The 25,492-nt window shown below is 39.8% G+C and overlaps 1 protein-coding gene across 5 annotated transcripts in view; it reads left to right on the top strand.

Moving 5' to 3' along the window:
* The window catches only part of grb10b (growth factor receptor-bound protein 10b), a 97,098-nt gene that overhangs the window by 61,637 nt on the left and 9,969 nt on the right, over positions 1-25,492 (top strand). For 3 of the 5 annotated variants that reach the window (XM_054780783.1, XM_054780785.1, XM_054780782.1), the window contains 4 exons: positions 15,467-15,623; positions 22,074-22,189; positions 22,689-22,763; positions 24,036-24,173. In XM_054780783.1, coding sequence (XP_054636758.1) covers positions 15,467-15,623; positions 22,074-22,189; positions 22,689-22,763; positions 24,036-24,173 — 486 coding nt within the window. Of the gene's footprint in view, positions 1-13,870; positions 14,244-15,466; positions 15,624-22,073; positions 22,190-22,688; positions 22,764-24,035; positions 24,174-25,492 lie in introns of those variants that run through there. The other 2 variants (XM_054780786.1, XM_054780784.1) reach the window with 2 other exon arrangements.

Genomic DNA, 25,492 nt, shown 5'->3' with positions numbered 1-25,492 from the left:
CCTCATGTCCCAGAAGGCAGGAGTGTAAGATTAGAAGGCATCTTTAAAACAGCTAGCAGGCTAAGATCTCATTACTCCCGCAGCTCATCTGGAACACTGAAAATGGTTCTTTCCGATTGTAATGTGTATATGTATCTGCTTTGGTCAGGTTCACTTTTTTAAGGTCATTCCTCAGATAAAGAGGTTTTTAAAACTACTGTTTCATTTTATCACAACAGAAGTTAGATTTGTTTATGAACGTGCACGCTCCTGCATGTGCATATATGAATGCAGGTGTTTATGCATGTGTGCAGGTTTTTTGCATTTTGATGCGTTATACAAAGAGAGAGCAATATGTTGCAGCCTGCAGGCATTTCATCCGACCAAAGCTGAGCTGTTGGACTCATGTAGGTCATGGAGACTGCATCGCTCTCTCGACCTTCCTTTCTGGGAAAGTAGAACAGATCAGATGTCTGAAGATCGTGCTGTGAAATGGCAGGATTACAGTGACAAACCAAATCATAATAATGTTTGCTATGCTGATTTTTACAATGATCTTTTGTTGCCTGACCTACTTTAACTTTTCAGATTCTACATAAGCACAGCAAATTGCGTGAATTACTTTCCAATGATTATACACTTGGGATTATTTGAATTTTGACATGTGTGAAGACTCACAAAAATGTATGGCAATACCCTTGGAAGAATGCCTGTTGTGTTGGGGTTGCAGAATACCCATACCTAGTGGTTTGGCATATTGGGTTAAACAATCCAGGGTGACTCATCAAAAACCAAAAGGCGCACCTTCAGTGGATCCCTGCACATTCATGATTCAGCATTCACAGACCTCCAAATTGACCGATTTTTGGTTAAAATTATATATATTTTTTTCAAAAATAGGTGTTTTTTTCCCTCAGAAAACACATCTCATTCAAGTTAGTAATAATTTGTAAATATGTGATAATACTGTGTAGGTAAAATGTACAGAGTACATGTACCACTGTGAGAAAGCCCACAATTGGAATATGCGTCACTTATCATGTTTTTTGCATTTGCAAGCGTTGAGATTAATATAGCGAGCTGTTGCCAGAAAAATAAATTGTTATGGACGTATCAATTATTTGTGTTTTTTGTCATTCTCTGGTGATCCCAGAACGTGACCCCAAAAAACGGGGATCTACCGTATGCGTCGTCTAAAACAGACAAAAACAAGTTCAAAACAAAGCTTTAATACCCCATTACAAATCCTAGCAATAGTTTTGAATTTGAGCAACAGTGTCTTAAAGTTTTCTATCAATGGGATCAGGAATCAGTATGTTTTCAAACAAGCTGTTATTGTAGAGCTGCTAAAGTTCCCTATACACACAAAGTCACGGCACCTTAACAAGTGCTCTCTGTCCATAGGGAACCAAATCATGCTTGTGAGATCATCCATTGTTTTACCAATCCTGATTCCCCGTTCCTCCACTCTCTGCCCTCCTGCTGTAATTGGACAATGGCTCCAAATCATCAGTGGTCTGAGAGGACATTTGCTACCCAAGGTTTTCTGGCAATCATGCTCAGTGCATAATGAGGCAGCCGTTCCTTCTTTTTACTTCTGTTGGTAAAATATTTGGCTACATGCAGAGTTTAGAGCCACTGAGTTGAGTTGGGAGCCATAGTAAATAAGTAGGGATGTCCCGATTTTTGACCTTTTGATCCATTTTTTTTTTTTTTTTTGCCTCAGATCCAATTCTGTGACAATGCTATTATAGATTATGAAAATGTTTTAAGCCAGTAACTAAAGGAAACACAATAACACATTTTTATGAAGCTTATTTAATTAAATGCAGAATTCACTAGTATTTGCCCCCATAAAATAAAACTCTTACATCGAATTAAAGGTCATCTTCACTTCACACATAGACTTGGTGCAGTATTGTAAAATCGTTGTAATGACAGTAAGGACATGGGGCACACGTCAGAGCTTCATACTGTATATCTGTGGTGAAACTTGCAGCTGTCGGGGTTTGTTTCAAATCACGTTTCATGTACTCTTTTGTACAACTGTGTTAAGGCAGTGTCTGCAATGTAGTGTTGTGACGACAGAACATAGCCTGGATCCATAGAGTAATACCTGTGACTTGTTGTGTGTGCCTTTTAAGGGACAGGGCCTGTTGAGTGACGTGTGTGACGTCAACATGCTAGAGTTTGGCTTGTGTTCTCTGCTTATTAATAAAGTGAGACAAGTACATCTACGACGTGAGTCTCTCCTTAACCACAAACAGGGCCATTACAATACATTCTAAAAGACAGAAACACCCCACCTTCTCCACAACGGAGATGAGCTGGTTGTCCGAATCAATAAAAAAGGGATCCGCTTTGCCCATTCACTCTCTTTTGGATGTTTGTCTTTCCTCTGAAAGTCCAGCGTTTGGTGCTTCGGCGTAGCAACCTTTTTGTCGGTGGCCTTGCTAACCGCTCTGTACTCCATTTTATGTTTGGTCCTCAGGTGAAATATCAGCACTATGGTATTAAACGCAGCTCTGCTAATATCACCCCTTGAAATTGTCATTTTGCAAACATTGTAAGTGGCTGCTGCCGTAAACATCAGCAGGGCGAACGGCTGACTGTTCTCGATCTCCGATCAATAAGAAGAGCAAAAATTGGGGTCCGGACATCTCTAGTGATCTCTTTTGTGCAATAGTGTAACACAGTCTAAATACAGTTGTGTTAGTAGTGACTTTTTATTTAGGTTTTTTTTTTTTCATTTGTATCACCACCACAATGCAATAAATATAGAAATAAAACAATCAACATGTGATTGAAGTATTACACTTTCACCTTAAATATAAGAGGTTTCATATAAATATGGCAGTTACCATTTATAAGATAAATACAATACAACCAATTCAATATTACATGAAAATAATTTGCCTTCATTCCTCCCTGGAGATGCTTTGCGAGGCCTCACAGTGCAGTCACATTCAACTGCTGCTTGTTTGTGGTTCTGTGGTTGGTTCAAGTAATACTTTAGCATATGCAGTATAATTATTAATACGATTAGAAGTGTAAAAATAAGACATCAGTATATTTCAAACGCACCACTTGTCTGCAACCAGCAGAGGTGCTGTTGATTTAGTTAGTGAACATTGTTGTCCTTATAGAGCAATATTCTCTGTCTTTCCCCATATTTCTCTACAGATCCCTTTTCAGATTAACTCCCTCCCCCTTCTTAACTTTTCCCCTTTTCCCCCTCTTGGTCCTTTGACAACTAAATTCTGGTCTGCCTTCTTTTGCTCCACTGAGCCCAGATAGGCCACTTTGTATTGGGTCTCAATTTGATGCAGTAATTGGATGACAAGGGACAGTTCACCATTGCTTCCTCATGACTCAGCAGAGTTTTCTTGGTGAGCGCCTCCCACTCCTGCTGATCACAGGCGCTCAATAGGAACAGCAAATTGTCTGAGGCCCATTTAGGTTTTTGTGTCTCCATCTCATCATCGAGACATCAGCTTCCGTGGGCGGCCCAGACCACCCACAGCCCACCATTACTGTCCAAGAGTCTGTATAGAGGGCACTTGTTAATGGGAATATGGAGCTGGGGTGGCTTGTGTGTGCCAAATCAGCTTATCAAAGGCTACGGCTCTTTTTGTTTTCTTTAAGAGACAAAGGCCCAGCAGCTATAGCTACATTTTGTGGTGGGTTGGTGTGAAGGGGGGGGGGGGCTTGGGCTCCGGCCAAGATTGATGACCAGAATACAGTTGGCAACTTCAGTCTGTAGCACATGTGAATTTATGCAATGAAATCCTTCTAGTCTTAAAGGATTGATTACACTTTTTCACTGTTACAAGAAAGTTATCTGAACTAGAGTTCACAAATGATCTCAAAAGAAATCCGGGATTCATATACAGTCGCTCCCCGCTACATCGCTTCCACACGCTATCGTGTTTTTTTCATTAACGTTAATTCATTCATGATTGCTCTTTCGTTATTGACTACAGCCTGTTATTAAGTCAAAAATGATGCCTATTTAAGCAAGTTGTACATATTTTTTTGCCCAAATGAAGCATTTTGAAGCATTAAAAATGGCAAAATGCACTAAAATGCAAACACAGTATCAGCCATCACAACTTGTGGATGTAGTATTCTACATTGGTCACTAGGTGTCAGTAATTGTTCAGTAAAAGCACAAAAGCACCAGACTTCAGGATTTTATTGCAGGTTTAAATTATCTGACAACAGGAATAATAATAATAATAATAATAATAATAATAATAATAATAATAAGAAGAAGAAGAAGAAGAAGAAGAAGAAGAAGAAGAAGAAGAAGAAGAAGAAGAAGAAGAAGAAGAAGAAGAAGAAGAAGAAGAAGAAGAAGAAGAAGAAGAAGAAGAAGAAGAAGAAGAAGAAGAAGAAGAAGAAGAAGAAGAAGAAGAAGAAGAAGAAGAAGAAGAAGAAGAAGAAGAAGAATGTTATGAAGAAGAACGTTAAACCTGGGATCTCCAACTTTCAACACTCTTAGAGCTATTATGACAAAAAGAAAGGACTGGCAATGTTTAAATTATACTTTATTTACGAAGCGGATCTTCACTCAAACAGTGTGGCCATTGTCTTTATGTGGTCATTTGTTATTAAATAGAGGCATTGTGTCTGAATTGAGCAGTTCTAAAAATACTTAGAGTTGAAGCAAATATTCATAGATCCTTTGGTGAGCTATTCAAAATTAGGTGGTGAGCTACTGGTACCTGTCAGCGGTAAATTGATATTTTTAAAACACTCTTTAGCAAAGCAAAAAGGTCGTTATGATGTGTATATTCCATTTATACTTTTTACAACATAACTATTTTATGCATATTGACATTATGTTATTCACAAAGAGGGAGGAATTTACCACTGTATCGTATTTTTTTACCACATAATTCTCGATATCAGGGGTGGCCATTATGTCGATCGTGATCTACCGGTAGATCGCCAAGGTAGTTTGGGTCGATCGCGTAAACGTCACTTTGTAGTTTTCATACGACATCAGTCAGCTGACATTAAGCTACTGATTCGCGCTTGCTCCCCTGCAGCGTTTCAAGCTACACACAAAGATGCAACTTTCATCTTTATTATTGTGATTATGGATGAACTAACTGTGCGGTAAGATGTCTATATCTGTAACAGTAGTTATCTGTTCACTTGTAGCGGCTAGCTATGTAGAAAAAAAGTGTATTGTTTACTGGCTTTGCTTTGCGTCATGAACTCTACTACAGAAATCAGTGTTTTCTACACGTTCGCTTCTTAAACTATTACTTCATGATGAAATTAAAAATGTGCCCATTGGTGAAACCTTTTCAATATGTTGCTTTGACTTCGGCTGTATTGTCTTTTGCATAATCATTTTAAATTCTTGTATATCGCTAATGTTTGATAGCAAATGCTAACTGGATGTAATACATGAACTGTGTGACTTAATGAACGTTACATAGCTAATTTGACTGACATATTACCAGTACTCAGGTTATGTACACAACTATTTAGGAGTTATGTGGAATTATCTTTATTTCCATATTGAAGTGAATTATGATAGCAACTACTTTGATTACCTGTAAAGTTTGAAAATGTGAATGTGAAAGACTAATCATTCATATTTACAATAGAATTTCAGAGTTTACTGGTTACATTTTGTATATGTTTTATAGAAAGAGGGAGATCATTTTGACTAGTACTATGGTACTAGTACGTGCACTCCTGATATACATGTATAACGTACATAAATACGTACTCATATTTTTTAAAATAAATATACTAAATATATGTACTTTCTATATTTATAGTAGTAGATAGATCTTTGGGACTTGGTCATTTTAAAAGTAGCTCGCAGGCTAAAAAAGTGTGAGCACCCCTGCTCTATATGGTGCTGTATTCCTGCAGTAATACAGTAACTTCTGCCTTTGTTATTTTATGCGCTGCAAGGCTGCAGACTGGGTCAGGATGTTGTGGCTGCAGATGGTTTAGGTTAACATGGTTGTGGTTAAGGTTATAGTAGACCATTTGAAAGGATCTAAAATTGTAAGGCTCAACCCGGGGCAAGAAAATCCCTGTACGTCACAGGGACTTTTGCTGTTTCTGCCAGGAAGAGATGCCATTTGTTTCAAGATGCTGTTGAACAAGACATGTAAGAATGATGTTGCAGGACAACAACATGACATACATTTGTTAATGTGATTTTCTTTTCCTTTTTGTGACACTTGCTAATAAACCTTGCTCTTCCTAGTCCAGGTCTTTTATCTGAGTGCTTCACTTTGCCGACATGTAATGGATCTTAATGTTTGTAGTGTCTAGGCTTGTATGTCTAATGGCTGATGGCCTTTTTAGAATTGTAATCTTCAACAGAAACTCCTATCTGATGTAATGGCTTGTAATGTGTACGCAATACCAGCGCTGCTATTAATAGGACAGCCGCTAGTTGTCGAAGTGCAGAGATGGATGCGTGTGAGCTGCTGGGCGTGCACACACACGCTTATGTACATACTTCAGTTTGCACAAAGCTCGTTCTCATACAGTTCAGTTTACTTTTCCTTTGTCTGTTTGCGCCTGTCTAGTTTCACTCTCAACGTCTTTGTGTGTCTCTCTGGGAGGATTATGGCTGCGTGAATGTGCACGCAGACATCCATATATGTACACTGTGTGCATAGAAGCATATATTGTATGAACGTGTGCGCATCATATGGCTTAGAAACCAACTAAGAGTGTGTGTGTGCCTGTGTGTTGTGTTTGAAGCTATCTCCCTGAGGGGATTACATCACAGCAGTTATCAGGTCTGAGTCATCAAAAAGGTTGAGAGGCTCTGCCCTACTGTGCTCCTTCATCCAAATGAGGGCATAGTTAAGACTCGCCTGTTTCTGTCCTTTTTTCATTTATTTCATGTTCTATCATTTTTCTGCTTTCAGTCACTATTTTCTGTCTTCTGTTGTTGCTTTGCCGTCTCTAGAGTGACATCAAGTATCAAGTACAATACAGTCGTCCCTCGTTTATCGCGGTTCCAAACTCGACCGCGCTAGGTGAATTTCCGCAAAGTAGTACAATATTAATAAACAGAATATTTTCGTAGTTAGAGCGTAGAAAACCTGTTTATGACTTTCTAACACCCACTATAGTCACCTTTACCCGCCTATTATTCTTTGTTCCACCACATTGCAAAGGCTACGGGATCACTGCAGCGACATAAGAGACGGCCGCCGCTAGCATAGCAAGCTACTGAGTTTACTTGTTAGCCTTTTCAATTTATTTGTTCCAAAATTAGTGTTTCAAATGGAGTGGGGAAGAAGGACCAAGTAACAAAATGGGAGGAGCAATTTTTCACTACATGCAGTGTGAAGGTAATGTAATATAACGTCATATCTCACCAATGTAACATTACTGACGCCTGCTGACCAGAATACTACAGATGACTTGTCTTTCAATATGAATTCAATATGAATTCATATCAATATTAATTTTTGAAAAAACACGATCAAGTGAGGAAGTCATGTCAAACCATGATGTAGAGAGGGACGACTGCAGTCATTTTGTAAGCTGCATCTCTTTAACATCTGCAAGGCTATGTTTGCACTGCAGGTCAATTGTGTTTTTGATTTTTTTCTTTTTTTTTTTTGCTCACATGTGACCTGTCAGATTTTTTCATGTCAGTGTGAACAGTACAATTTAGATTTTTTTCAAATGCGACTCAGGCTTCTTCCGTATTTGGATATAAATCCGATATGTATTCGATCTACTGCACCATGATTGGTCAGGTCGCAAATATCCGACCTATGCGGCATGGAAAGACGTGTTTTGCCGTGCAAGACTTGGATAAAGGTACTCACAGATGTAGGCAAAAGTTCTTGTCATCTGAAAATTATTTTTAAAAAGTGTTAGTGAAGCGACTCATGGCAATGTCTCATCACTCCTGGCTCCGACATCCACCTACACGCTCCTCGAAGCAGACATCACAGCAATTTCTTAATAAACTACAACACATGTCAAACTCAAGGCCTGGGGGCCACATGTGACCCGCAAAAACCCGGGAATCATTTGTGTTGATAATGCAATTCACCTTTTTCCTTCTAAGTGCATTTGTTCTTTCATTTTGACAGAACTATTGTACTACGTGCAGTTCTTCGAAACTTTAATATTATCTCATCATGCAAAAAGATATTCCAAGCGTTTTTTGTTATGAAAAATAAATACTTGAATGTCTGCTTGACACCTTGACATTCTCGCTTCACTTCTCATTTCAAAGCAAGTCAATTAAAAACGGGTTCAAGCAGTAATGCAAGGTACACCTACATGTATTGTACATACTGTATAAAGAATACTCAATACATTTATAAATTTTCATTTGCATTCATTTCATTTCATCAAAGATTTTCATTGCATAGTATAACTGCTGTTTTACCATGCACATGACAATAAAACTCTCTTGAATCTCTTCAATCTCTTGAAATATATGTGTAAGTAGGATACATATGGACAAAATGCAACCCCTTTGCATTACATTTACGCAATGAGGAAGCATTACACTGGTGGCTTTGTGGTTGATGTCAGCCCCTTTGACACATTTTTTAAGATTTGTGCACTGTAAGTTGTGATTGGCGCTTGATGAAACTTATGACTTTCTCGCTACGATATGATCCAGAATTCCAGTTCTGATCCAAATTGGCATACTTGGGGAATAGTGCCATTCTCTGTAATTAGTATATACACTAAACCTACCCATTATAACAATCTAAAAACATATTTGTAATATATTTGTAATATTACATAATTGGTGCAGCATGTTGCTAGACATACTGCACTCATATGTGCTCAAGTTTTTGTCCAAATTATTTCTAAATTCATGTGAGATCATGTTGTCTAAACAGGCAGTGGCATCATAGCCACTAATCAGTGTGAAAGGAGCTAATGTGTGCTGTTTTGCCGTCTCCTTTACACTCGCAATGCAACGCAATGACGCTGCCAATCTGCATAATTAGTTCTCAGGAAATGAAAGATCAGATCACTCCTCAAATTATTCTGCACTCATGATTGGTTGGCACGTTGAGGTGTAGCCTCTGGTCTTTGCACTTCTGCCAGTGAAGATCAACTGACTGCTATGAGCCTGTCTATATGGAACAAGAAAACAGTCTTCCCATAATTCATGCTGTTGCAGCAGATCAGTTTTAGGCTTCACAAAGCGACAATTACAAATCTGAGCCGTTCCACCAGGCTCATTGTGTCCGTACAAATTCTTTGTCAGTCCTACTTATGTCTTTAATCTCTGAGCATTCTCTAAGCAAAAACATTTTTGATTTTTTTGCACCATATGACAAACAATACCAAGGTCATTGATGCCAAATTTCATCAGTACTTCTTCCTCGCTGGTAAAACCAATTATAATTTCCAAGCGGTTGAATTTTCAGACTTTATTCCTCTTTTTTTTTTATGTAACTTGAGATGCTTGAGGTAAGTCATGTATGTACAGTGGAACCTCGGTTAGCGTCTGCCCCACTTAGTGTGTTTTTTGCTGAACGTTGAAAATTTACACCATAATTTTGCCTCTGTTTACGCACATTTTCTGTTTAGGGTACTGTATGTCGTGTGTCTTGTCGTGTTGTATATACACTGCGTAAGTCCAACTATGTTCTTAATGTGTTTTTAATGACAAAACATTCTCGTTAGCATACTATTAGCTTGCCACTACATGAAAACAGGAACCTGAAGTCATCTGTGTCATCCGTCGATGATGTCTTCAGTGGTTCACTCAAAAATGTTAACACAAAACACGTTTTTATAGTTTTGCAATTCGAAATGCATATAAATGACACATGAACATAAAGATAAATTAACATTTAAAGGGATAGTTTTTTTTTTTTTTACATGGAGTTGTATGACATCCCCATCAGCAGTGTAGTCCATCAACAGCGACGCACCCCCCACTTGGTCTCCTAAGTCCAGTTCTGAAGAACGTAGTTCCAGGTAGTCACTGGGGTTTCACAAGTAAGGAGTTTGGGTTCTCAAACAATATGCGTTCAAAAGAGTAATATCATTATGTGTGTGACGAAGACGCCAAGTTACATGTTAACATACGATCCCTTCTTTGATATAACCTTCACAATTCTTATATTCAACATGTGAGCGTTTCTGCTTGAATTTCTTTGCAAGATGTCAGTATAGCCTCCAACAGCTGCTGTTTTGTTGTGATCTGCCTCCCACTCTCATAGATTTTTTTGCTTGATGATGCTGCATAGCTTCTCAATTGGGTTGACGTCAGGGGAAAAAAGAGGGCCAAACTATGAGTTTTTGTCCTTTTATGCCCATAACAGCCAATGACAGAGGTAGGTGTTCTTTGCATCATGAGATGGTGCATTGACATGCATGAAGGTCATTTTGCTACAGAAGGTACGGTTCTTCATGTTGTACCACGGACAAAAGTGGTCAGTCAGAAACTATACATTCTTTGCTGAGGTCATTTTCACACCTTCAATGGCCAAAATGGGCCTACCAGCTCTCTCCCAATGATTCCGATCCAAAACATGACTCAGCCACTTCCTTGCTGACACCACAGCCTTGTTGAGATATGCTGTCCTCTACTTCATCCATCTGGACCACCCAAGGTTGCATGGCCCTCATCAGTAAACAGGATTGTTTGAAAATTAAGCTTCATGTATTTGTTGGCCCACTGCGGCATGAACGGGGTGAGCCCTTTTGTCAGTCACTTTGTCTCTGTGGGTGGAGGTGGTGCCGGTAGCATACACACTGAGTGCAGAAGAGTGTAACGCAGTAGAAATTAAATTAGTAGATTGCAACATATTGCCATGTATTTTTTCATTGTACTTTTATTAAAAATACAGCGTCGAGACATCGTCTCGTTCTCGTAGACCCAATCTCATGTATCGAGTGTCCCGTGACACCTTGTTAATCAGTGATCCTATGTCTTGTCACTCACATTTTTGCAGTTTACATAACCTAGTTTTTTTAGTCATACTGTAATTTGTGGTACATATAATTACTTGACCTCTTTTGACCTACGATTTCACTTTGAACTTGAATGACAACACTAGGCATCCACTTAAAGATAAACTGCACATTTAAAAAAAAATTGTCCATCATCCACAAACCTTATGTGACACCTCTTTCTCTTTTCTGTGCATCCTAAGGATGTAAAAACAGATGGAAAGAGACAGGTAAGAATGCACATAATGGGACGCATCTATTCCACCTTTAAAACCTTCTGAAAAAAAACTCCAAAAACCGCCAACAACGCTCCATTTACATCAGGGGTCTCAAACTCAATTTCACTGGGGGCCAGTGGAGGTAGAGTCTGGGTGAGGCTGGGCCGCATCAAGTATTGGGAGTGGGGCTGGGAATCTCAGGTTACCTCACGATACGATACGATTCACAATACATCCATGTGATAACACCACTGTTAGTCCAGTGTTGGTGTTTACTTGCTCCTGTAAGTATGGAAGTAACACCGAGCTTGCCCGGATGTTGCGGGTTGCAGTTACACTACTCTTTGATGTCCAGTCGCGGGCCGCAAGATACCATTTGGTGGGCCGCAAATGGCCCGCGGGCCGCAGGTTTGAGACCCTTGATTTACATAATGTGACCTGAATATTAACCAAGCTACAGTGACATTGTTATTAACACTGTTACAGTCAAGAAGTACATTACTGACCTAGTTACACCTCGCCACAACATACACCAGCTAGCGACTAGCTTCGCAACACATTTGCTCACAGCGTGTCAGCGCGGTGCTCACGATGAGTCAGGCCACAACCGGAAGCTAACGCTACATATTGGAGCTGCTGCTGTGTTATTGTTTTTGAGTTTGGAAAATGTAACACTAGGTGTAGGCATTCGTTTCTATGTTGCTATGTGAAATCATTGCACCCAGGATGGAAGTTCCAGGAATGCTTAAAATTACCAAAGTACAGCAAAATACAGTAACTATTACATATGATCATGGATGTACCTGTTACTACATGGTTACAGCACGGATATAAAACCATAAAACGTTGTTGGAGGTTTTTGGAGGTGTTTTAATAGCTGGATTTGTAGGCAGAATAGGTGTGTCCCATTACGTGCATTAATGAGCGGCCTCTTTTGATCTGTTTTTATATCTTTTGAATGCACAGAAAAGAGAGACATGTGTTCATTTCTCACATAAGGATTGTGAATGATGGGCAAATTTCCAAAAAAAAGGGCAGTTTTCCTTTAAAGCCAGATCAGGTCAGATTCGGTTAACTTAATCTGGAAAGTTAACTTTGCCAGAAGCTATGGGCGCATTTACAAAATAACCATCCTTTTAAAAACTGTATTTTTTTGTTTTTGTTGCATTTTTGAAAGGTTCTGTATATGGGCAACATTTGTACGTATGTTACAACACCTGAAGACAACGTAATATGTGTCTGTAACACTGTTTGTCCCTTGACCTGCTCTGGGAATAATTATAATAATGATTATCCGCTGATCACAGTAAATGGGCACTTTGTTATGTAAAAGAGCAATCAAAAAGGCAAGAGTTATTTTAAAAACAGTTCCTAACTGTTCTGAACAGTTAAAATGTGAAATTTATGACACTCTGTGTTGAAGAATTGATTAAACTCTTAGAGTTTCGATTTCTGGAGCTTAATAGACTGATTGAAACCAGTATGTCAGCACATGGTGCTTGTAGCTACTTGGGGCTTACCCCCTGTGGCTGACTAAAAGTGGCGTAGTGACGTGGAGAGGTGCGGTCGCACAAGCTGTGCAGCCTAGATTAGTAAACTGTAAGACACATACATGCTACACATTCTGCTGTAGCATGCCATCAGAAAATCTGATTCCTGCCCGCTACCTCCCACTCGTTGGCTGACTGTCACCTCCCCACTCAGTTCCAGACTCCTCCTTTCCCTCATTTACTTGCTAAAGTTTCCACTTCATCCAGTAAATGAAGTTGTATCTCTTCACTACAACCACTTCCTCTTTCCTCCTGCCAAACGGTCCTTACTCAAGAGCACACCTCACCCACAAAAGCGCGCGTGCGCACGCACGCACAGACAGACATTTGAAAGAAAGAGGAAGAAAAATAAATGTTTCTTCAAGGCTAATATGGAAGGCTGTTTGCCCCTCTCCCAGACGGGGTGTGTCAAGGCTTTTGTCCTGCTCACGCTGTATTCAGTATCAGATTTTGGGGGGTGATGGTGTTTTAAAAAAGTTTCTGTTGTGAATGTTGGCACAAATCAAGGCACCAGGGGTAAAGATGACGGTTGGGGTGCTTGAGTGCTGCTCCAGGTTTATTTCATTTCATTTACTCTGTAATGAGTCTTGATGAGTTAGTGTTGTGCGAGGCTGTGAGATCTGACTCAGGAGTTCATAGTTAAGCCACAGGACGGGATGGAGGGAGGAAAACAGCGAGGGTGGCAGATGGAAAAGGGAGGCAAAGAAGCAGAGAAAACATACAGCCCCAACAAGCTTGTACGTAAAAACTTTTGGAGGCAAGAAAAGTAAAAAAAGCTTAACTTTCTTTGTAAACTCCTTCTATCTTTTGATTCTTTTCATTGGCCCTGTCAAATGAACCATCTCGCTTCAAGTCCTGAAAAGCAGCTGAGAGCTCCCAAGCGTTCTGAAAAAGTTGGCGTCTGTACATGACTGTGCGTCTGTGTGTATACTTGTGTGTGTGTGTGTGTGTGTCAGCTCACATCTGAGTCTGTGTGGGAATGATTACATCAGCCTGACGGAGCTTTATGATTGGTTGGTGAGCGTGTGGTTTGATTCAGTATGCCTCGGAGCCCGTGGCTGAGGCTGGAACCCTTTGTGAGAGAGGGAGGGAGGCAGAGAGAGAGAGAGAGAGCGAGAGAGAGCGAGGGAGGGAGGGAGGAGGTAAAGAAAGATAGTTGTCAGACTGAGCCAGCATTGCAAGCTCCACACTGTACCTGCTGCCGCCTGTTTCCCTTGTCTGTCCTGTGAGCTGGTCCGGACTGAGTCAGGCTGTAGGGCTCAATGACAGGTCTTTGGTTGTGTTTGGCAGGTCCGGTGGCAGAGATAGATTGAAGTGTGCATTGCAGGTGACAGGTAGCACCACTGTCAACTGCCAGCATTATCGGCCTTTTCTTTCGGAAGGAGAGAAGGTGACAGCTGGACTTTCTGTCCTGGTGTGTGTGGTCCTTGTGTGTGCACACGTGCGTGTGTGTGTGTGTGTGTGTGCGTGTTTGTGTGTGTATGAGTGGTCAGACAGCCTCCCTCCAGAAATGCCTTCGTGCTCCCCGGATTGCTGCCTATTGCGGGCCGTAGAGGTAAGACCACAATCTCTACTTCTGTGTCTTGTCCTGCTTTAGCTGCCTGCCCTTTGCTACATTTTAAGACTATTTGTCTTTTAAATTTGCTGGGTTTTACACTAACTGTGGTGACAAATTGAATTTGTACACACAAATTCCCAGAGACTATCTGTCTTTTTTTGTAAATGTGAGCCTAGCAGTGTGTAGAAAATTTAAATGAGTGATGCACTTTTGCCTTTGGTTTTGACTAGTTTTAAGAGATAAAGGGCTGTCAGCCATGTTGATTGCAAACTATATTACTCTAAATCTTTTCATAAGGAAGGAAAGTGGACTCCATTGACTGAATGTTATACAGTGTTATCAATATAGGTTGGTTCATAGGCTAACATGGCTGGATTCTTCTCCCCCGGTTGTCATTATGTGGCAGTTGTGACTGCATGGATTCTTTGTGCAATGCAAACCTGGGCAGTTAGTGGAGGTTAATTGAGGACTGCTCACCTTGCTGCATTTCCTGTAACTAACAAGTCAGAGGAAGCACTTTGCAATGCTGTCCTGCGCACACTCTCTTATTTTCTTCTTTACAATATATACACTACATATCTACGTGATAAAAAAGAATTATTTGCATTAATAACAATTGTATTGGATTAATCTTTTTATGCTATATGTACACAGCACAGAGTGGGACAAAGCGGTATGTGATTCACTGCTTTATTTTTTGCATAATGTCCCAACAAGATGCGTGACAAAAATTGCTTATGTATAACATTACACATCATTTGGTACATCTGCACGATCAGTTGAGGTGTAATACAACATAATATTGCTCGGAGAGATGTTAATTTAAAAACATGTTTAATGTGTAGCAGTCACAGTTGTGTGGAACTGCACTGCCTCATACTGTGAGATGTTTTGGTTTTAAATAACTTAATAATATGTAAATTAATATCTGATCCTTGAAAAAATGAGCATTATTACCCTTGTAAAGGCATGCTTTGTATTAGATTTTATTAGATTGTAGAGGTGTACCATATGAAGTGTCTGGAGAGTGGCTCTTTGCTATATGTTCAACACTTTCATACAAATGTACCTTAGATTACAGTATGTCTTTATTTCTCATATCAGACACACTTATAACAGCGCAAATGATGTTTTCCTGTGTTGTTTGGGGATTTTATCAAACCACCCGATTCTTCAGTTTTTCTTATAATCCCTAACTTTGACATTTTGCCCCTTCATAGATTGTTAAAATCTTCACCGAAGATGGCATGTGCAAAGTGGTGGAGATCCCAGCCGATATGACAGCCAGGGACCTTTGCCAGCTCCTGATCTATAAAAGCCATTGTGTGGACGACAACAGTTGGTCACTTGTTGAGCACCACCCGCTGCTGGGGCTAGGTGAGTGGAAGAGCCCACACTCACATACACACAAAAGACATGAGCACACACATGAACGGACCCTCACACTTGCCCATACAGAAAAACTCTTGGATGGGTCGAGACATGCTATGCATTCAAGTGCGCACACACACACAGGTGCATTCACGCGTACATGCCAACATACTTGGGCAGACAGGCTAGGCGCATATTCTCACGCTGGCATGTAGTCAAGCATGAGTGCATGCACATACTGTGCAGCATATGCACGCACATACATATACTGTCCAGTGAGATGATCAACTGAATCAGCGTTAAAGGGCTGTGTCCAATTTTAGCCTGCAAAAAACTGAGCCTTCAAACCTGGAAACACTGAGGTTTGTGAGGATTATGTAGGTTAAATGTATTGATTTACAAGTGGGCTAACATGATGCAAATGGTTAGAGACATTGCACAAGTGGTCAGAGTGCCTGTCATCATGACAAGACAAAGAAGAGACACTTGGAAATGAAAACGAGCAAATATGCCATAGATGTGGGTCAAGGTTTTTGGATAGAAACTGTAATGTGCAAGTCATAAACTCAAGCTGATTGCAGGAACGTGTGTCAAGATTAACTTTTTACCTGTTCTTCTACACTGAATTAGTGGTAATGAGGGAGATTCCTGCAAACAGAATTATAGCAGAGAGCAAATTCAAAGCGGGGAACAAATTTGCGACTCGCCTAATAAAGCCTAGCGAAACCTAGAAATGTTTTCTGTTTGCTGCCTTTTTGTTTTTCTTTTTGTTTACTGCCTGAAGCATAGAAATGAAGACTATTTTATGTATGGCACAGTTATTATGTTTTATTCAACAAGGGAATCATATGTTGCCTAAGAAAGTTCTTTTTAATTGGGGTCTTCTCCTGACTACAAAATATAGGTCCTAAATTGATACATTTGACCTTGGTGTGGACAGTCACACAGTAACAACATGAAGAAAATGAAAATCCGAGTGAGGAGTGAAGGTTAGGGATTAGATCGCCACCGTAATATATGTCCATCATTATGTAGTATTGCCAATGTCTATTAATGTCACAGTAAAGAGGTGACGGAGTTGATTCATGCTGGAAAATGCTGTAAAAGTATTTGTCATGTTTGCGGCTCCTCAAATCAGAAGCAGCAAGATCTTAAAATTTGCTTCACCAGGAAAGAGACTGCACCTCAGCTAGTCATTTTCTTACTAGTGTTAATGTATTTAGTTTGCTTGCTTCAGGAGTTTGATACTTTTAAGTTGACCATGGATTTTGTAGTTATATTTCTTAGAGTCTAAAACAAAAGTCAAGTGGATGTTTGATTCTGGAGATTCATCAAGGTGGTTAGACCTGTTGCTGTGTGAGGACCTTTGTGTGAGACCTGCCAGCTTAGAATCAAGTTTGGAGAGCTGTGACCAGTTGAGCGTTAGAAAACACAGCGTTCCCCCAAGGGGAGAGTGATTATAAAGCACTTACGGTGCACAAGCTGAGCCTGTGCTCGGGGCTCATTTCTGCACAGTTCACAAATGTGTGAGAGATGGGGGGTTGGGGTCAGTCTCATATTGAGTATGGTGCCAAATGTAAAACAAATGTAAAAGCATTTTGTCTGTGCTGTTTCAGCTCCCATCGTTGTGTTATTGCATTTTGTGAGATGTGTGTGCATAGACTTACTACCTCTGTCTTATGAAACAAAATATATTGTCTCATTCAAGTCTAATCTAATATTTTGCAATCATCCATGATCTGATTACTTTTCGCGTCAGCGCAGCCAGCACCCTGCTGCCAAGCGCAGTTAGTTTAATTTGTTTTCAGTGATATCATGTTTGGCTCAGATTCTGAGTCTATATTCTCTTATCCAGCTGTGGTCCACCTCTACTGCACCTGAATTCCCCTCAGGTCTGGCGAAGTGTGATTTTTTTTTCATTACATTTTTTTTTTTATAGTAAAGGAAATGTTGTTAAATCAAAAGTGCTTTTCAGAATACTGTACAAGGTACAAAGTAAATGCATTCAGAAAGTATATTATTAACACTGCCACAATGACCTTTATATTGTGTTAACCCCGTGGTTAATCATTTTGATATTTCAAACACTAATGGTGGTTGGTGGTTAATTATTAATACGTCGCATGGATACATAGATAGATACTTGGGATGCACAGTATTTTTTTTTTCAAGTGGATTCCGGTAACCAACAACTTTTGAAATTGTATTTTTGAAGCGGAGACAACTTATTAAATCTAAATTAAAAAATAAAATTAACTGTTGCACACCCAGAGGTAAGAACGACTTTGGATTTGACAAAGTTGGATTTGACAAACTGTACTTGTAGATTTGTCCTTACCAAATATTATGACATCACTACTATTAATAAAATATTTTAAAAAATAGTGGCGGCTCAGAAGTACAAAAACCCGTACCTTCAACGATGGTAAAGCGTCGTTCAGTGCCATCATTTCCGTTCACAAAATCAGAGATCGTTTTAGCCCTTGGCTCGTCTCTGGCAAACTTTTTTTCGCTTTTCGTGGCGATAGGAACAAGCCCACGGGCGTCTTAGCGGTGCTGCCGTTTCAGGTGGCTGAAAAGGTTTAGTGTGTTGAAGCTTGATGTTTTTTTCCTCATCTCGGAATGTTTGCAGAGCATTTGGCAACATGTCTTCCTCTGAAACAGTGATGCTGTGTGATTATTATGTGAAAAGTCCCACACGATCAACACCATATTTGTTTACAAGTGAGCTCAGGGGAAGTCACGTCACAGAAAAGGATTTGCTCACGCTAATCCACCTACAGCATAGTACAGGTTATCTCGCCTCGCCTTTTTTAAAAAAAAATCAGAGCTATTTTGTAATGTTATCGGATTTATCGGTATGACGTCATAATATGTCTTATCAGCCCGATAATAATTAAGTAAATATGTAATTCACTCTATCATGCCAGACATGCCATGTGTTGCCTATATGCAGTGTGAATAAAATGTCATGTCTCATCAATGTTTTGTGTCATGACTGACACCTAGTGGCCAGAATGAGGGAATGATATTCGAACAGCGATGTTGCAGCGGACGACTGTAGTCCATTTCTTCTCTGTATCATGCCATGAAATTGAGCCCCCAAATGCAGCACCCTACGCATTGCTGACTCACAGCCTATACATTTTTTTGTTGAGCGTGACTGCTAAATAACCCTGCAGTGGGGCCACAGAAAGTTGCGACTGCCAGCAATTTGATAAAGAAGATGAGAAACACTATTGTACTATATTTTTTGTTCATATTTTTGGGTGGCTGGAGAGGATTAATTGGATTTACAGTATTTACAGTAAGGTGAACCGCGATAGAGCTGGGGAACACTGTACTATATATAGGCATACTTTTTCATGCAGGTTTTTATACTGGACCACGTTGCATTGTGCAGGTGTACCTAATGATTTGCCATTGAATATTTGCAGTTTATATAAAAAAAGTTTGTAGGACAATTACTCCATTCATATTCTCAGTATGTACAGGATATTGATGCCAGGATATTTACATTAATGAACGAGATCATTATTTTGTGTACGACATATGGGAGCGCATGAGATGTTTGCATGGGTAGAATGCTTGCAACTTTGCACCTGTTTCATGTGTGCACATGTGGTTAGGAGGTGGACCAGAATAGAAGCAGAGACACTGTAGAGGTCTGTGAGCGACCTCAGACAATAGGTATTTCAGCAGAAAGGCCTATTCTTGTCCATGGCTGCCCACTCGTCATACATTAGTGAATGGGATGAAATGGCCCTTTTGAGAAGTAACGCTGACCTCCACTTGTCAGCCCGGAAAGGTTAATAAGGAACGAGACAGTGAGGTAGTGTTGCCAGGGTGACTCACTGTCACGAACATGAGTGAGTCATCAGGCAGGCGACGGGATGAAACTGAAATTTAAAACAGGAGTCGTGACAGCGATGAAGTGGTCCTGCCAGCTAGAGAGTTGTTTCAATGGGCTGTAGAGTCAATAAAATGATCCTATCACGTCAGAAAGAAAAGGGATGCCATACACTAGTTCTGTTAATTAAACTAGGACTTTTTATTACAATCTTTTAAGAAAGGTATGTTTTCCATTAAAGAGGAACTTATAAGGCAGTTGAAATGGACTGAGTCATGTCTGGTGTCGTCGTTACAGTGGACACAAATTATGTCAACACCAGGACCACATCCAAGTTAGGACACACTTTCAGTACAATCGTATGCTCCCTCAGTGAACAGTGATCAGTCTGGATCTTATTGTCACGGCTCATTTGAGGAGCTTCAGCCGCTGAACCCAGATGGCATTTTAATGAATTCCACATATTATTAAAGCCACCCTTCCAAGATTACAATGGCTACACCAGACGATGCAAAAATAAAATAGGAAGGTCAGGCTGGAATATGCCTAAAAGTACAGAGATGAGCCTAAACAATTGTGGGCCAAAAGTTTTATGGATTTTTTTTTTTAGGCTCATCTCTGTACTTTTTGGTAAATTCCAGCCTGGGCTTGCTATACTTTTTGCTAATGTTTACATCTTCTGGTGTAGCCATTGTATTTTTGTTCATGAAGTCTTCTATGAAGAGTAGGTTGTGGCTGATCACTAACACTTTCTTGACTGCTCTCACAATGTTTCTGTCATCACCCGCTGATGTTTTCCTTGGTGTTCCTGTTTGACGTCTCTTACGTAGTACACCAGTGATTTCTTTCTTCTTCAGGGCATTCCAAATAGTTGTACTGGTGATGTTCAATGTTTGTGCAATGGTTCTGATTGATTCTCCATCTTCTCTCAGATTCACAGTTGCTTATTTTTCAGCCACAGACAGCTCTGTGTTGTCCATGTTGTTTTCACCTCTAAATGCAGTTTACACGGGCAAAACCTATCTTACCTAATCTGAAATTCAGCGTAGACATTCAGTGGATACCTGGAAATAAAAGTTGAAATGTTGCTCTCGGGTCTCATGTTTGTCTTTTCATGTCAAACCCAAATGTTTTCATTCTACTGCACAACAAAAATAAAGACATTTTCCTCATTCTGGAGGGCACTGTATGTGTGCATGTATTGTGTATATTGTAACTTTTGTATATTTTAGGGTAAGTGGCTTTTACTCGTGTCTTTTGTGCCGATACCCGATCACATAGATTAAGTGTAAATGTTTTTATTTTTTATGATGAGTGCTATTTGCCCGTGGTGTCGTATAAGGGGCAAAGAGTTAGGACAATTCCAAGTTCCCCTCCAGGGAGCCCAAAAAGTAGGTAATTACTAAAAATTTTAAAAAGGGGCATGAATTCAATTATTTTTGGGGTTATTTGCTTTAGACTTCTGACTGTCACGCACATACGGGCGAGTGTTGTCCAGCGTTAGCTACATTAGCTGCCGTTTGACTGATGATCACATCATGAGCCGTGAAAAGTCACCATACTCAGTCAAGTGTTTGTTCTTCAAATGCCGTACTAAATGAAAACAACATATTTTTTGTGGCATGTTTTGCAGTCGAGCTTCAAAGCAAAAAACCATGAATCTAAAATAGGCTGTTCACCAGCTGATCAAAAGTTTATGACCAAAATTTAAAAAAAACAAAAAAACTGAAACACCCCTAAAATAGAAACAAAATGTAGCTTTGCCATTCTTGTTAATCACCTAAAAAATTGGTTTGGGCATGCTTGATGCCAGTGTTTCCAGGAGACCAGAGGGAATGTTCCTTCATGTGGTAAAGGTGGGTTCACGAAGGGCATCTACTGTCTGGAACTGATGTCAATTTTTGATTCAAATGACTTATTGTGTCTTACTGTGTCCAACCTCAGCAGCAATGGTGCGCTGAGAGAGACCCTGCTTATGCAGCTCAACAATCCGACCGTGTTCAAGGAGAGAAAGCTTTTTTGCCTTTGCCATCAAGAGATTGTTACAAAAAATTATACTGAATCCATCTTTTTGCCCTGGTTTTGTGTAAGACTGTGGTCTTAAACTTTTGATCAGCTGATGAACAGCCTATTTCTGCATAGTAGTGGTTTGCAATAAATTACTTACTCCAAAAAATTGTGTATCTCACCACCATTTCTTCTTTTTGGATTTTGAAGACTACTTCGAACCTCCTTAAGATCCAACAGTGCAACATGCAAACTCTTGCAATTATGCAACTAATCTTACAATTTTGACCAGGAGTGCATTATAATATTAGTTTTAATTGTTTCTGATATTTTACTTATTTCTGATGTACAATGCTTTGTTTTCAGCTTTGTTGTTAAAGGGCTTTATAAATAAAGTTGGTATATATGGTATGATTTCATTAATGAATGAACGTATTTTTTATTTTTTTTTTTACAATTTGCTGAGTGCCAACAAAACAACAAGCTGCGGGTCGGAATTGGCCTCCAGGTCGCTTTTTGGATACCCGTAATGTAAATTATGTTCAGTAGTTTCAATAGAAGTCTAAATTGAAATGAAAGTTCTGTCTGCCTTCCTTCAGAACGCTGTCTGGAGGACCATGAGTTGGTGGTTCAGGTCCAGGCTTCCATGAGCAGCGACAGTAAATTCCTCTTCAGGAAGAACTATGCCAAATATGAATTCTTCAGAACTCCTCTGGTAATTATTATGTCGTCATACACCTTCTTTCACATGCCACGTCACTCTCAACTATTTCTCGTTAATGTGGTAACAGCTTCTTGCTCAACTGGATTATTTCTATTTCTTTCTTTCTTTCTTTTTTATTTAGTAAAATAAATAACCTTTGTATGAAAATCGACTGCCGATCCAATCAGACCCCACCAAATTGAACCATCGAATAGTGTAACCCGACAAAATTTGATTACAAATTCAAAAATGCAATTTAAAAGATTAGCTTTAAAGGCCTTTTAATATTTTTTTTAATGTTCTTTGGTATGGTGTGTATGAGATATTTTCAAAATGCGTCATTTCGTCCTATTGAGAAAAATGATTACAGCAGACTGCACTAATAGGATTTGTGGGGGTTTTTTCTCTCTTTTTTTTAATGGCTCAAATTCCTATGCAGTAATTACTGTGAGGCTGGCCTTTTCTCTGTCTCTTTTAGTCACTCATCACCTTTTTTATTTTCTTCTACCAGACATTTTTCCCAGAGCACATGGTTGCATGGTGCCAGGAAACCAATCGCCCGATCCCACCATCGCAGCTCCTGCAGGTGCATATTGCACACATGCACGCGCACGCACACACACACACACTCCTCTTCTGTATATGCTGTTTTCTTCCCTCACACACACACACACACACACACACACACACACACATACTCATTACAGTTTACCTGCAAGTCAAACACAGACTGTACAATCAAGTTGACATACCTCACCCCTGACCCTGAGACAGTGTGTCTCGACAATGTCTGCTGTAATAACTACCGTTGATCCCCTGTTGACACATGACTGTCTCGGCACACGCAACATGGGCCCCACATGTGTGATGGATGGAATTATGCAGTCAGAAATAGTCCCTACACACCATACCAGCCTGGTATATGTTTGCACTGTGCAAACTCACACGTGGCTCATGCTGCTTATAGTATATGCCTGGCACAACACTCGGGGGAGCCATGTGTTGATTGCGCAAAATATCTGAAAACGACAAAAAGCATTCTTCGGGAATTTGGAAGTCTTTCATCTTAATGGGTGGAGGCAGTCCTGCTGTTTCCTTTACAGTGTTTGGTGCTGTCAGAGTCAGAACCACAAGTGGAAACCATCCGTTCATCCACGCCACTCACAGAAAGCTTTTAAGTCCCCTGGTAGTCATATAGCTGTTTCGCTCCGTTATGCTTCATGAAGACAGCCTATGCGGTGAGCTAGAGTTGTGTCAGGAATTCTCAATGTTTTGAGTTTTCCTAAACATTGTCGTTCCAGTCGTAGTCCCATCTAAGGCGGACCATTCTTAGTTCAAACAGCTCCGTGTAATCTTTGCCATGGGCTGCATGTCAACGCATAGCGGCAATAGTGCATCTTTTTGAATGAACGTCGCGTGTGAAGGTGCCCTTTGAAACGTTTGAGGTCGATTGTTGAAATTTTCCAAAACACTGGCAGACATTTGCTGTAAATATTAAAGAGTCTTCTGGAACAGTTTGCCTTCCAGCAACATGCCACGGCTTCCAAATCAGCTCTAATAACATCCACAGTGTCATTGTAGTGTCATTTTTTTTCCTTTTGGAAACATGCAGACAGAATACTTCTGACAACTACAAGACATTTGAAGCTGAATAATTCCCAAAAGGGATGTATTTATCTTGGTCAAATTTATATTTATAAAATATACATGACTGCTGTCTGACACCATTTATTGATTCAAGCTTCGAGGTGTCAGATGTTGGCAAGGCTCCGCTCCTTGGGACCAGGATGCTGTGGAGGACATCAGAGAGTGAATAAATCTCTGGATGCACTGATGTCCTGCTTTACTCTCCTTTCAGAACTTTCTAGCGACGAGCAGTTGTCCCGAGATCCAGGGTTATCTGTATGTGAAGGAGGTGGGCCGAAAGTCATGGAAGAAAGTATACATGTTCCTGCGGCGCTCAGGACTCTACTGTTCTACAAAAGGAGCCTCAAAGGTAACTTAGAATATTGTATTTTGTATTTTACTCTGTAATTACCCTGTAAGAACAAGTCAGTGTCACTGAAGAATGTATGTGGTTTCTGTAGATATGGAAGAGTAGGGCTCTTTTTAAGGATTTTCATTGTCAACTCTGATTCGTTAGATTTTGTCCATAGTTGGCTAATCATCGAATGTTGTTTTTTTAATTTATTTTTTAGAGCACAGCGTACAAATAAACAGATCTCATTTGTGACTTTTTCCAACTCACAGTAAAAGGCTAAAACAGTCAGATAAACAAATAAACACGGCAGGTGTGCAACAACAGTACCTTCATTTATTTTGTGACACCGAAAGCAAGATGAACAAAACAGAAACATTTCTTTATGAAATAACAATTATTAAAATGCAAGACAAAGTTTTATATTATAAACGTTATTTTTAACACTGTGATTTCTGTAATGTTTTACTTTAAAATGTCAGCGGAAAAAAAAACAATTATCATGTTAAGAAATGTCTGCGAGCCACATGCAGTCATCAAAAGAGCCTATCTGGCACCCGAGCCATAGTTTCCCTACCCTTGTAGTGTGACAACTTGCTGACACAAGTTGCACGTCGCTTTCTTGACGTCATCTTTAACCTTTTCAAAATACTTCCACACTCTGGATGATATTCTACGTAGTAGCCATTATGAGCCAAAAAGTCAGCCGATGTTGATTTTATTAATGCGTATTAAGTATCATCTTCTGTTCAAAGTTAAAGACACACGTCATTTTCCTTTCTTTATTAACACAAATTAGGCGGATTTTGTATCAAAATAGGCCAGGGCTGGGAATCTCAGGGTACCTCACAATATGATACGATTTGCGATACATGGCTAACAATAATCGAGATACAGTGTTAGGGTGAAACAAAACAACAAAAAAGTGTTTCATAGTTTATATTTTGCAGCCTTCAGCTGGCATAGGCTCCAGCTTACCCGTGACTATAATGAGGACAAGCGGTATGGAAAATGGGTGGATATTGTGCAGCATATTTTAACCAAAATGCCAGCATGTTGCAAAAATGATGAGCCTGTCTTGGTGCAACATAACTCTACTTATTTTAGGTGTCTGACAAACCGTGACACAATTTTACACTGATTCACAAAACACATCTCATGTCTCTCAAGTAGATCAAATCTATTAAGTAGAAGCATAACAAAAATAAATATTTAGTGTAGAATAGTAGTAGTGACGTAATCACTGGAAAAAGACAGACAATGACCTGGATGAGGTTGAGCAGCACGACAGTGTTGACAATAAAGAACGTAAACTAAACACACCTCTCTTCATTGAA

This window comes from Dunckerocampus dactyliophorus, chromosome 7 (assembly GCF_027744805.1).
Source record: "Dunckerocampus dactyliophorus isolate RoL2022-P2 chromosome 7, RoL_Ddac_1.1, whole genome shotgun sequence".
Taxonomy (NCBI): Eukaryota; Metazoa; Chordata; class Actinopteri; order Syngnathiformes; family Syngnathidae; genus Dunckerocampus; species Dunckerocampus dactyliophorus.
The sequence above is the reverse complement of the archived record's forward strand: the minus strand, read 5'-3'. Positions and strand labels throughout refer to the sequence as shown.